The sequence below is a fragment of the Egretta garzetta genome, unplaced genomic scaffold (assembly GCF_000687185.1).
Source record: "Egretta garzetta isolate BGI_Z169 unplaced genomic scaffold, ASM68718v1 scaffold203, whole genome shotgun sequence".
NCBI classification, from domain to species: Eukaryota; Metazoa; Chordata; class Aves; order Pelecaniformes; family Ardeidae; genus Egretta; species Egretta garzetta.
This window is the reverse complement of record NW_009259235.1, coordinates 562,761-576,879: the sequence shown is the minus strand read 5'-3', so window position 1 is coordinate 576,879 and position 14,119 is coordinate 562,761. Positions and strand designations below refer to the sequence as shown.

The window sequence follows — 14,119 nt, the reverse complement described above, 5'->3', positions numbered from 1 at the left end:
AACTGGTCAGTGGGTTGTGTAGATTATTGAGGTCTTGACTCCACCTGCTGGGTAAACATCTACTAGCAAATCTCTAGTCACAATACATCTGCTTTTTCAGCAGGAAGGCTATTTCAGATCTTGTCTCCCTACCTAATATCTACTTCTGTTTTAAATGCTAATTAGCTGAAGATCTAGGGGAAAGCAACATCAGGAAACACCTACTAAGCAAAAGACAGGATAGGGAGGGCCTTGTGCCCCTGGTTATAGAGTTGGGAGGGAGGAGGTACAAAGGACTTCCAGGTGGAACAGTTAAGCCTTAGCCTTCCTGGGCTTGGTCTGGTAGGTTAAATAACTGGCCTTATCCCTCTGGCCTACATGGAAGTAGATTACCCAGGTGTATGTGACCAGTTAGTTTACAATTCTGTTTTCTTTTTTTATTAACTTGTACAGCCTTTATTCCCCAAATAACTTTAGGAAGTGAAGGGAAAAAAAGTGGTCGTGAACAAGGTGAACCAGGAATCTGAAATATGAAAGCCTTTCCAGAGCATTAAATGTGAGTTCCACAGATGGGCATAATAAAGTAGCAGCAATGCTAGGATCTGCCAGAAGAACATGAGGCTCTTAGTTTAATGAATTAACACAGAGTCTGGGGAATTTGTTCCCTGAGGCTAAACAGAAACATGTCTCCTTATTCCTTAATCTCTGCCTGCACAGACTTGATTCTGCTTCTTGATCTTGTGGAATGCATCTTCACCTATAGGCTGTGGGGAGAGTCCTCAGCTTTGAAGCCTGTGGAGTCCTCAAAATACCGGAAGCTGCTTTTTTTTTTTTCCAGTGCTTGCAGCTCTTCGTATTAGGAGTATTACTGTACACCACAGGAACTGCAGGGCAATGCAGTAGCTTTAACTTCGAAGTCTTGTAATAACTTATAAGATTTGTATGGAAAATCTTTTGTGAAGAAAGAAATACTCACCTTTCTGTATTCCTTTATTCCCTTGCCCTGCATAAACATGGTAGGTACAGTCAGGCTAGACAAAAAGTTAGGGAAGGTTTTTAGGCAGAAAAATGCATACTCCAGTATGGCTTACTACAAGAAAACATAGCTTGCTCTTGCTCTGGTATGGGACTTGTAGGTTGTAGCTTGGGAAGTCATGTTAAATCTGCTGTAGTTCTCATGGTATGTTAATGTTTAAATGGTAGGAGTACTTCAGTAGTTGAAACTGCTCCCAGGATTCTTAGGTTGCTTAGTAAATGATAGTGTGTTTCCTCAGTAACAGCAAACCCTGCTTAAGAGTAAAGCTATAACCTGCTCATGACCCTGCATAGCAAAGGAGTGCTGGTATCTGGCAGGACTCACAGAAGTCTGGATGGCTTTAATTCTGTTTTAACAACAGATAAGCTGTGAAGTGCTATTCTGCTTTGAGAATAGGTAAAGACTTCAACTCAGATGCCACTTGCAGCTGCAACTATTATTTATTCCTACAGCTCCTGCCAATGAAGCCAAAACAATAATAGTGCCTGTACATATTGGAAACATCTGCACAAATTGTTTCCTCTGCAGAGCTAATACACACAACAGACAACACTTTGTTCAGCAACTAAAACTAATCCTTTCCTTGGCAGTCCCATTAGGTAAATTGCATTCCACTTATGCAAAGGGATACTAAAATGCTCTTGTCAGTCTTGCAGATTTTGACTGATTGCTCCTAAATGCTCTGATCAAAACAGCTAATTGCATTGTGCAAAATGAGACTGCAGATTTGTTTTCTGATACTACCAAACTTCATCAAAGTAGAAGTCATTTCCTGGAAAAGGTCAAGCTATGGCAGGGAAGGCCTGGAGATTTGTTTAAAAAGCCTCTAGGCTGCCATAAGATATTAGTGTATTAATCTAATCTTGAAAGATCTTCATTAACAGCTTTGATTGTTCTGCACTGTGTGTTTTCTAGGGCACAGGAAACCTTCATGCAATGGGATCAATGTAGAAGATTTTACAACTTCCTCATGGCAGACAACATGAAGAAGATCATCCTTTCTCACAGGTACTGCAATATGTCACTTACACTGATAGCATGGATTGTGTCAGTTGCTATATTGGATTTGCTGTCTTGGTCCTTCAAAATAGGACTCCTGAAAGATTATGCACCAGTTCCTTGCTTGGTGGCCTTTAGATAAACCAACAGAGAAGGGGAGCCCATGTTAATCTCATTCATATACCGTAAAATATACAAATAAGCTTTGGTGATCTTGTAAGAAGAAAGTAGGCTTTGTTGTCTTTTTGCCTTCCGAGGAGACTTGCTTAATGAACAAACAAGATGTGCACAGGAAAACATTGCAATTAGACTTCAAAGTGGAGTATTCTGCATCTGTTTTGCTGCTAGCCAAAGAATTCCCTATTCGAGGAGCCTCTTGTTCTGCCACCTAGCTGAGGTAGGATTGATCTTCAAGATCTGCTGTATGGGGCTGCTGCTTATCAAATAAGCAATAGTTAAACTGTAGCTCTGGCTTCTAGATGTTCCTCTGGAAAGAGCATGTAGCCAGCAAAATACTTAGTGTAGCTCTTCCTGGAGTGCAAGTGTACCTATAGGATCCCTGTGCTGCTGTTGTGATCTGTGGCTCTTGCATATCAAAGGAATGTGTTTGTTAAACAGGTGACATGCTTAATGTTATTGTTGTTTCTTCCATCAGAATTCTTCTGGGTACTTCTTTCTAGGGCAATAAATGTGCAAGTACCTCATCTGTGTATATTTGAAGCTGCTTGACTCAAGGGAGAAGGAGGGGAATATCTAAGACCCATTCCAATTAAGAGCATGTGTAACTTGCAAACTTTTGGTTCATTGTTTACACTCCTGTGCAATATGAAACACTTGTAGAAGGAATTAGGGCAGCTGACATGTAGTATGATCCACATAATTCATTCCAGATTGACAAATATTTAGACAACTTGACCAAATTTAACATGTGAAGTTGGGTAAGCCCCCATTAAAAGGTACTTAAATTCATAACCCAGAAAAAGCTGGTGCTGGCTTGAAGGCAAGTCTGTTAAGTAAACTCTTTTCTATAATCACTTGTGCTCTAAGGCAGCTCCCCCAAGTCAAACCTAGCCTCCCTCCTGCTCTGCCCTGCAGCTGCCTCTGAAAGGGAATAAGAACCCCTTTCCAACTTGTGGCTTTTGTTCTATTTGTTAGGGGAGCAGTTTAGTAAAGAAACACATCTTCCCCTGAGGCCAATAATTAGTTATGACAAGTGTCCATAGTAAATAGCTTTCTGCTAAGGTAATGCCTCCAGTAATTTCTGCTGTGTGAGCTAAGCTAATTTCTGTGCTGGGGAGACTTCAGGACCAGATGGTGAAGGAGATGCTATGCCCAGGACTGCTAGTGCTTTCACCCGAGCCACCCACGGGTTTGGTCTGAAGCCAAAGGACACTCCCTCTAACCCAGCCTCTGTTCCAAATACCCTTAGTGCTGTCTGTTCTAGGAAGATTCTTTTTAGAGGCTCCTCATGCAGTTTTTCAGTGTAATAGGAAAATCTTTTTTTTTTTAAGAGGCTGCCAGGGTTTCTGTTAAGCCCTGCTGCAAAGGGAGGTGGACAAATAAGCTGTGCTTGTTTCTGAGAAAGCCTCATGTATATGTAGCCCCCTTCTACTCTTATCTTGTCAGACTTGGTAAACTTAGTTGTCCTTGAATAGGTCGTGGCTTTGCTGCCCTTGTTATGTTATTTGGATGTTTTTCTTGATGTTACTCTTTCAGGCAAGTTCTTTTTGGAGATAACATGAAGAAGCCACAAAGCCTGTCAGATGCTGATCTGGGCAAACTCTATACAGCAACATCCCTTATGCAGATTGATGATAATGTTATGAGGTATGAAGGGTGATTCTCTGATCCTATGTAGATCTCTGAAAATACCTTTTCTTCAAGTGTTGCTCTTGTATGCCCCATACTATGCCTGTAGAAATCTGCTGAAATACAGTGCTGCCAACCTCAGAAATTCTTCCTTGCCTTCACATTGAATAAAACTTACGAGAAAAAAACACCAAAACAACTTGCTATTGATAGTTATAGCTTCTGCAAAATCATCCAGGAGGCATTTATTTATCAGAAAATCTCAACCTGCAGCCTTCAATAATGTAGGCAGACACCAGCTCTGCTGCAAGCTCTAGCAAAAAACAGTGCAGAATGTGGAGAGTGGCTCAGAACTGCTTGTGAATGTCCTTGAATTTTGAAACAAAACTTCCTCCCAAAAACCACTTCTGCCTTCTCAATAAACATTAGGGTTGGCTGTGATGATACAACCTTTTTTACACGTCATGCTAACACCTAAATTAAGCTCTCTGCTTTATTGAGCAGTCAGTTACTGCCTGTGTCACTGAAAACAACACAGCACTTTCTTTAGAGGCAGGGTTCGTACCATGGCATGTTTGGTATCAGGCATGACACCTTTCCAAAACGAAGCTGTAAACTGTCAGCTATACAGCTATAACACTTTTGGCAGACTGGGAGTATTGCTGGCTGCTTTTTTAAAAGCCATTGCTAGAGAAATCTCCCTGCTTGCCCCTCATCCCTGAGGTCTTTCTAGTTTGAGCCACCAGCTATGTTGTCTCTTGTGTCTTAAAAAAACCAAACAAACAAAAACCCACGTACTTGAGCCCCTCATCCCTGAGGTCTTTCTAGTTTGAGCCAACAGCTATGTTGTCTCTTGTGTCTTAAAAAAAAACAAAAACAAACAAACAAAAACCCATGTACTTGCATATAGGCTTACTGAATTCTTGGTTTGGGATGGAGAGCTAAGAATTTGGCAAAGATCTGGAACCACGGTGAATTCTGGGTGGCTTGCAGGCAGGAACTTTTGTCCAATATGTTTGAGGTTCATAAACTGTTCTGGTTTTGTATTTGAAAAGGCTTTTGGTAAAGATGAACAAGGTCATAACTCCTTTCTTTCTTCCATAAGTACAATTACTTAAGTGAAATGGGATACTTTAGCAGCCTTCAACACATTTCTTTTAGACTTCAACTTGCATGTTTAGCTTGCCCATGCTATCACAATGTTTGCATAAGCACAAAAAGCGTAAAGGCATGTGCTGCCAAAGGTGAGTCTTGCAGAGACACTGGTTGGAAAAGAAGCATTGCCCATGAAAATTGAGGAAGTATTCCTATCTTTGCATATATGCTCTCACTTAAAAGTAAGAGTCATGTGGGTACTAGAAGCAGATGATTGCAGTGAGAGTCTTCTCTTTTTCAGGAAGTTCCATGGCTACAGTTCCCTGAAGGAATACTATGAAGAAGAAAGCTGCCTGCATTACTTGCATAGGGTAAGCTCTTGCAATAGAGACTGCTCTTGCACATACGTTTTCCTACTGGAAAGAAAACAGCTTTCTTAGCTGGAATTTTCAGAAAATAATCAGACAAAATATACTGGAGTGGGATTTCAGTTCTTGCTACCTCTAATACTGGGGCGAAGTGCTCTGGCCTCTTAAGAACTTATGACTCTGACAGGTAGTAGCACCCAAGTGATCTTGGTAAAACCATGCGTTCAGCCAAACTGCTCTGAGTGTATGAGGATAAGGTGGGGAACTGGCAGTGGCATAGAGCCTGCAGTTTCAAGGAAGAAAGACTGGATACTGTGGAATAGACTCAGGATGCTATCTGTCAGACAGATACTTAGCAGAATTGGAACTGGAAGATGAATTCCTCCTTGATCTACTGAGACAGAGGATGGAGATGTTCCAAGGGAGTTTCCTGGACTTTAACCAAGGTGTCCATACAGACCAGGCACTAGCTGCCTGATGCACAAAGCAATACAGAGCAAAAAAAGGGTGTAGCTGTTTGAATTCTGAGAATGGGAAAGATCTGTGACTCAATCTGTATTTGCTCTGGTGTATCCCTGCCCCTTTCATACCATTGAGTTGAGAAAAAATAAAGCAAGCTCTGCAAAGTACTCCATTGGTGAAAAGCCACTAGTCTTAAATTTTTACTCTTTCTGCTTTTCTGATGCTTCTCCAGGTAGAGGGCAATTCTGAAATAAGATATCTTATTAAGATGTCTTGAGTTAAGCCAAGATGCTTTTACAGTTGGTAGACTGAAATTTCAATACCAACCCCTTACTGTTTTTCCTTTTCTGCCATGTTTGTTGATGCAGATCTATGTTCCTCTTCTGTTGGTTAATGCTGCTGATGACCCTCTTGTGCATGAGAGTCTTCTATCAATTCCAAGAGCTCTTTCAGGTATGTTGAAGCAGTCTGCTCCAGCTGTGCATATTTGTGTGACTGCAGCTTCCTTATCACATCATGATCCATGATTTCAAAGCAGCTTGACTTGCCTCCTTACATCTGTAATCCTGTGGGAGGTGTACTAAGCCTCTTTACATCACCAGCTGCTAAAACTAACAAGGCTAACCTTGAGCAGGAAGAACTTGAGTCCTTTCAGGCACCTTCTGATGTTTTGGCTTGTGTTGATAGCCAGGTTACATTCTTGAATAGAAAAATCATTCCTTGGGTCTTCATTCCTCACTGGGATTTAATAGAAAGGTGGGTTATTATAGTGATAGTCTTGATTAAGTACAGATGAACAGCCCCCTTTGAAGAGCCAGAGGGAGGGCACATGCATAACTGTTATTTGGTACTGAACTAGGATCTCTCCCTTGAAAAGGGGTTCTGTGCACTGTCTGTCTTCAGCTAAGAGAAAGCCAAATTACCTTTAGAAGCTCAGGAGAGGGAGCTGGCTGCTACTTTGTCACACAAATAGTGGGTGCACAGGGAGGGAAGCAGTGTTCATTCTTTTCCTGGTTGAAAGCTGTGAGCGGAGAATTTATCTACAGATGCTTCCAGACAGAAGCAAACAGAGGAATTTTCTCACTGTACATGGAACAAGGTGGCTGATGTACAGTCAGAGCTCTGGTACATCTCAGTGTGATGCTAACAGTTCTAGTTCCAGTGTACATGAGTGGAAGATGTTCGTTCATTCATTAAAGACTGAGCGTTCTTATGGCAATACAGGTATTCCTGTAAGAGCCCAGCCAGCAGCATTTCTTGGGCAACCTTCTTGTACTGGCTAGGACTGGTTCCTGCAGACTCTCCTGTTCTGGGAAGCAGTAAGGTTATGTGCTTTGGACTTTAAAGTAGCTGTGGCCTTTGTCAGCACACTTCTGCTTCCTTCACAGGATTGCTCCTTTAGTCCAGATGCCCTGCCAAGGATAGCCAATTATCACAACTTAAGATGCCTTCAATATCAGCTCCAAGATGTTAACTTTCTGAAATTTTTTGTTTTACAGAGAAACGGGAAAATGTCATGCATGTGCTTCCCCTTCATGGAGGCCACCTAGGATTTTTTGAGGGGTCTGTACTATTCCCGGAACCTCTTACCTGGATGGATAAGCTTGTGGTACAGTATGCCAATGCCATCTGCCAATGGGAGAAGACAAAGTCTCACTGCTCAGACACAGAGCAGGCTGTATCTGGGCAGGAGTAATTGACCCAAAGACTTTGGATCACTTCAGTATATCTCCCACTTTGGGAACATCTTGTTCCCTCACCTGCTGCTTCAGGTTTCCATTCTCCTTGATATCCTATGGCTGGGGTTTGATCACAATGTTTTCTTCCAAAGTGGAGTTAAAGCAGAGGTTAATATCTGGTCAGAGCATCTTTGCATATATAGTTACTTGGATTTGTAATTTACTGCTCTGCTTGAAGAATTAGGTTTGCTGACTGTGACTTGTTACAGGGTTATTGAGCTAAAGACTGCTTGCTTTATTATAGCAGAAGTTTCAAATGTCAATCTCTTCACCTGCTGGTCAAAAACTTGATCTGCAGCATTTGTTTAGGTGTAGATGACAGGGTAACTATGACTCTGTTCTATTCTGTCCTGGTGCTGGAAAAACACTGTACCAAGCCACAAGCCAGTGAGTGGTTCAGTCTAAGCCACTAAAATGTGGCTTGGAAAAAAAGATGCTTGACTGCAAGTGGAGTTCCAGCCTTGGACCATCTCAAGGGAAGCCTTTTAGGTCCCAGGAATGCACTTACACAAGTGAATCAGATTAAAGTACTTAACTTTTCCATACTTCAGCTATCTGTGGATTGGGGTGTCTTTATGATGGGACTCCAAGTGGAGAAAAGCTGCAGGCTCGTAATACTGGTTAATGTTTCTATGTAAACATGTTCTCACACCAAGACCAGGTCAGTCACCTTCTTGTCATCTTTGCCTCTTTTTAAATGTAGTCATCTTTTTAGTACTGGGTGTTCTTTCTTTGACCCAGGGCTTTTTAAAGCTGGCTCTGGCTTCCAAATGGAAACCAGTGATTAAGAATCTGCAGGATCTTTCTGTGAGCTCAGTCTGTTTTTAAGAATATTTAATAGATGATTATGTACTCTTTTAGGGATTCACTTGTTGTGTGGGAAGGTATCTATTTAGATTTACTCCCTGTACATCAGGGTAAATCATACTAAAATTCTTCCCCTTGGCTTTCAAAGCATCAAAAGGTTTTTGGACACATGACTTGCCTTACAGTTGACAGGGAACTGTATGTCTCTAGCCCTGTGCAACTAAAATGGTATTTTTGCATGGCTAACTACTCCCATATCTATGTAAATGCTGTAGGATTATTGGCTCCAGTAAGACACTGGGCTCTTCCTCACTTGAATTCCTTTTCCACACCCGAACATCGTCTTCTAGTTTTAATGTGCGAAATGAAGTGTGAAAGCTGTTTGCAGGAAAGATGTCTACTCACTTGTGCATTTTCCTCAAGTGGCTGTTATGGTCTGTGCCAAGATTGTTACTAAAGACTCCAGTCTATCCCCTGGAAGGAAAGTTGTCCCGTGACAATCTGGAGACTGAAACTTTGTGGTCAAATTTTTTTTTACTGTTTGTTCTGTCAATATTGTAGTCTCACTAATCCATCCTTAGGACTTCTTTATCATAATGTTAGTGAAGTTCTTTTCCTGTCACATTTCCCACATCAATTAGCACTTTATTGCTTCAGCCTTGGTCTGTGTTCCAGGCACTTTATAGGTTATGAGTGAAACAAGCTGCAAGACTTCAGTCTGGTAATATAGGGGAACAAGCCTTCTGGACTGCCCTGTCCCTGAACTTCAGTAGGTTGGAGAGGTGGGGTTTTGTTTCAATAAAGCAATAATTAACTATTGTAGCAAAGGTGCATTATATCAGGAAACTCCTTTCATTTGCCTTAGGCCAGACACCTTGGCCTGTTACAATGAACTGTGGGTATCTGCACATTCTCCTTGTTAGTAAATCCAGATTTCCTTTTTTCATCAAAGAAAAGATGTGACCAAGTAAAGCTATAGCAAGACTTGGCTGTGCTTATGGCTGTTCCTTAAGAACTATTTTAGGGCATCAGTTAGCAAGGATATTCTTAGCTGATGGATATCATGTCTCTATGTTTTTATCCTCTTATTCATACTGCATCTATATATTACTAAAATCTGTCATAAAAGACATTTCAGATTTTTGCTTAAGTAGCTGTTCATGTAATATTCATTGGATGTGACTTAAATATCTTCTCGCTTCAACAGAAGCGGAGTGTAAACAACACTTGTACACATCAAATAGATACAGTATAAATTTAGGTGTGTAGGGGGATATGGTTTTTATCTCCAGTGGGTTACAACTTTAGAAATGTTTCAGCTTTCATAGTATACTACAGCTGTAGCTTACCCAGGTCATGGCTGCCTGCCTTTAGGAAACAAAACTGCCCTTCCTGTGCTTCATGTGTCCTTCCTCAATTCAGCTTTACTGTGCTGAGATACAAGTATCAACTTCAGACAGCTCTAGAGGAACAGAAGTTGTCCTTAGGACTGATGCTGCTGTTGAAGTGAAGAGCCCATCATATGACCAAACATATTGGATACCTATGAAAGAAAGGTCAGTGTGTGTCTGACCTCCTTTGAGAGCAAAATATCTGCCTTCCTCAACTTGAGAGCCTTATCAAAAGCAGGGGCTCTCTGCCTAGCTCCCTGAGTGGCTGAAGCCTTCCTTCCCAGGACCCCAAGCTAGCAGAACAGTTCAGTTGTTGACTGGCCCAAAATGTGAAAGTTGAGAGGGTGAGAACTGGCTTGGTACTGTCTGGGAAGGTTAATGCTGAGGCTAAGCAAGTGTTTTGCCTCTGCTTTTTGACCAGGTCATGCAGTCCCTCTGAAAGCAGAGCTTTGTCCTGGGAAGTGTTTTCTTGGAAAAAATTTTCTTCCTCTTGTTTTGTAAAGATCATTCTTGATGGACCAGGCTTTCAGACAGGTTTTTCTGTCTGAGATATGAGGAAGCTACCTTCTTATCAAATGGACCTTCATTTCAAACAGATTTCACTACAGCAGATGGCCAGTCAATCAATGGCCTGTTTTTAAGCAAGTCTTCTAAAATGAGGTGAGCAACTAAGGCAATTCTCAAAGCAGCAAGAGCTATAGTGTTTTCTAACTAAACAGAGATTTTCCTTTAAAGCTGGAGGGTCTTTTTGAGGAATACTCCTTCCTGCCCCACAACCTAAGCCTTTGTACTTCAGAAGTGCCAGTGCTGTGGATTTTCTGAAACATTAAATACAGAAGTAATTTGGGTCTCTGTCTTTCTCCTTTGACCTGTCTTTGCACTCTGTACTTGTATCTACAGCTGTTCAAACCACTTGTGACTTGACCAACTAATTCCAGCCTGTTTGGGGAAGAAGAGCTTTTGTCATGACTTGTTTGTGCAAGGCTTCTGAAGCCTCAGGTTCAACTTGCTTCAGCTTGTCATAGGTGGAAGCAGTGAAAAATCTATTCTTCCCATCCCACCCAATTTGCTGCTTCCAAAGCAAGACTCATGGTGTCAGACTTGCAGCAGTAAGCCCAAGAGATCTTGGGGAAGCAAGAGAGGGGAAAGTTAAGTTGCTGTACATGTTAGCTAAAGGGAATCCTGTATTAAATGTTGCCCCTGGCAGTGACTGGTGACTGATATCTAGTGCCAGTGCCCCAAGATGCATGGCACTTTGTCCAGTCTTAATCTGAAATACTCTTCTCTCCCAAAACAAGGCAATACTAGTCTTGTGATGTGGGCAGGTGGTCTTCATTTGCCCAGTGAACTCAACCTTAAATGCAATCTGAATTTTTAAGTTTTAGAGGTCAAGCTTTCTTTTTCATCTCTTGTCAAGACACATGAGGTTGTTGAAGTTGTGCACTTCCATATCATTACAGTGTAGTCTGATAGTGCAGTTCAAGATTACAGCATGATGAATCTGTTGTGTGCTCTGTTTAGTTTCAAACTGGGATTAGAAAAAGCGTTAGCAGAGCTCTTCCACAGGTAGTCTTGTGTGGTATACACACCTCTCTCCCATCACTGGATGTTAAGTAGCACTTGAACATAAACCCTAAGGACTCTCTCAATCAGCTAGGAGGTTGCAGAACTACTACTGTTTGGTTAGGCTGGTCCAACCATCACCTTTGTCAGTGTCTGGAGAGATCTGAAGCTTGTAGGTGAGCAGCTGGGACTTGCTCTTACTGAACACAAGGAACTTGCAGCTTCCACTACATCAGATCTGCCAGCATTTTTAATGTTGATTAGCTTTGAAATTGAAGGTGTTTTCAGATGGGTCTGACAGTGTTGTAAAGACAGTCACCTGAACTTCCCTGCAGCTTTTCCTAAGTGTTTTTCTGCAGTTCCTGTTTATGAAGATACAGATTACAAAGACAGGGCATTAAGCAAAGATGTTGGGAATTATTGGCTTCAGTACTAAATATAGCCAAGCTACCTGTGTGTCATCTGTCCTGGGTCTGTCACAAGTTCCTAGACCACAGCCCTTTGACACGTGGTGCCTTGCCCTTTTTCTCTTCCTCCCTTGACATCAGCATATCTAGAGACTTCAGTAACACCTCTGTCAGAGCTTTTGGGGCTTTGCTCTTTAGTAAATGTGACACTTTCAGACACTGGGTAGTGAGACGACTCTGGCAACGTACAAGTGTGCTGACTTAAAGGACCTTTGATCAGCCTACAACTAGCTACAGTCTATTTTAAGGCTTAAAATATTATATATAAGCAGTGGATCACTTCCAGCTCTGTGCTCCTCTAGCAGTAGGGATTGAGTCATAGAAGGAGGACTTGCTTTGCTTAATATGTGACTTGTTACCTTACAATCCCAAAGTTCTTAATGTCTATTAATTCTCCAGCAGCACAGCTGGAGGTAGACTGCCTAAGTGACTACATCTCAAAAGAAAAAGCAGAGTAGCAGCTTCAGGATTTAATTGCCAAACAGTTCCGTCACCTGAATTGCTTCCAAGTTTTTCTGGAAATATTATGCTTATCTGGAGCTTATTGAAATTCTTCACAGCATTCTTCAAGGAGACCAGAAAAGGCCCTAGCCTTGTGCTGTGTGCATAAATCACTTGTTGTGAAGAACATCTTGTTTCTGGCGTGAGTCATGCTCCATGTGTCCTTATTCCTTTGTCGGGTTTGTTGGTTGGGTAGGTCCTGGAGCCACAGTGTCTCCTTCATGGCTTCTGGGTGAAAAAGCAAACAGCTCTTCTTAGTGTGAGAACTTTGAGTTTTCTCAGAGCTTAGAATGCCTCAGAGCAACACCACCCCAAGGAAGGGGTGCCTTGTAACTGTACCCCTTTTATTGTCAGGAGTGTCTGTTATACTGGCCTGGACTTTCTCAACTGTTGGGGAAGCTTAGGCATAAGTGCCATCAATGAGTCAAAGCAGTTGCCAGCTTTCCGTGCTGTGGTGGAAGGGTTTCTAGGGTTATCCTGAACCATTGCATTCTCGACATCTGTGCAATTGGTTTTACTGCTTAATCAACAGACACACACACTGCAATCCAGGGCAGCATTTATCAGGTTGGCTCTGCTGGTATTGAACAGCCTTTTTCAAGTCTATCTGTTAACACTCCCAAAAGCCCAAACATTGCATCACTTGTGGATAAAGGCTTTTCTTTCCTTCTCACCCAATGGCCTTGCCTAACCCAGCTAGTTGTAATGCCAGTAAGGAGCCTGATAACCGCAAGGTGGCTCTACACAAAGCGTTTTTGCTTTTGTCTGAATGACAAGCTCACATTCTCCACCTCCGGTTGTGCAAGAGCTTTGATTTGATATAGAATATTCTTCTAGGATCTCCACTATAGCTCTACTGGGATGTTGACCCTTCTTGTGGCTCCTGCCATCTGGGAAGTCTTTTACAAAAAAAAAAAAGCCAAAAAAACCCCACTTGTATTTGATATAACCAAACCCTACTGCTTAGCCCAAGTCAGCAGCTTTCCAAAGCGGCATGTTTTCTCATTACTTGACAGCTTGACCATAGTTCCCAGTGACAGATCACTAGATGTTCTTGAGAAAAGCATAATCTCTTTCTCTGAAAATCCCAAGCTGAAGAGGTGTGTGGAGAGCTCGGAAGAACAGGCCTGTGCCCTTCTCATTTTGCCCATGCAGGTGTGTTGGAACAGGCTGAGTGACTTCTGATGTTCTTGGTTTACTATGGAAATATTTTCAAATTGGCAAAATCATACTCCAGAACAATCTCTAAATGCTGCCCTGAAAAAGCTTGTATACTGAGATGCCCTCCCCACTGCCATGTTCTGAGTCAGATTCTCTGGAGCTGACAGCTGCAGGGGAGATGATGTGCAACTAGCAATGCAATTTTTCTATATCTGCTGATGTTTACCTTTAAAATTATATATATAAATATATATGACAGTGTCTTTGATTTTTTCTTCAATTTTTGTTCTTCTGTGTGGTGTAAAATGGAGGTCATTGCAAAACAATGTAATTTTGTTATCTTTGATTCAGTGGGATCTCTTTATTTAAAAATAAAGGACTTATTGAAGTCAGTGCTACATGTAGTGATTGTGTGCAGTGTTATTTGGTGATGAAGTCCAGCTGTCACCCTGGACAGGTAAAGCAGCCATACTTGCTTAATCCTTCCTTTGCAGGGGGGAGAGGATCATCTGATGGGGGAATATATTGAGCCAACAAGATAATATTGATTAAAATGCAACTGAATATCTGAACATGTTTCCTCAGTTATGAGGCTTGGATGACCTAAAGGAGGAACAGAAGTAGTCCTTTAGCCCTAGCCCTTACAGGTGAATTGGTATTAGGTGTTGGTTTCTGTTCACTAGTCCTGTTTAAACCAAGACTGCCTTGGGGCAAAGCTGTCCTTCTGTCCCTGTGGTACAAC

At 41.8% G+C, this 14,119-nt stretch overlaps 1 protein-coding gene across 1 annotated transcript in view; it reads left to right on the top strand.

The window, feature by feature from the left end:
* Window positions 1-12,433, top strand: part of ABHD2 (abhydrolase domain containing 2, acylglycerol lipase) — a 40,239-nt gene extending 27,806 nt beyond the window's left edge. Inside the window, exons 7-11 of the mRNA XM_009635874.2 lie at window positions 1,931-2,023; window positions 3,731-3,841; window positions 5,220-5,289; window positions 6,117-6,201; window positions 7,248-12,433. Coding sequence (XP_009634169.1) covers window positions 1,931-2,023; window positions 3,731-3,841; window positions 5,220-5,289; window positions 6,117-6,201; window positions 7,248-7,444 — 556 coding nt within the window. The 3' untranslated portion in view covers window positions 7,445-12,433. The remainder of the gene's footprint in view (window positions 1-1,930; window positions 2,024-3,730; window positions 3,842-5,219; window positions 5,290-6,116; window positions 6,202-7,247) is intronic.
* Window positions 12,434-14,119: the final 1,686 nt, after the last annotated feature.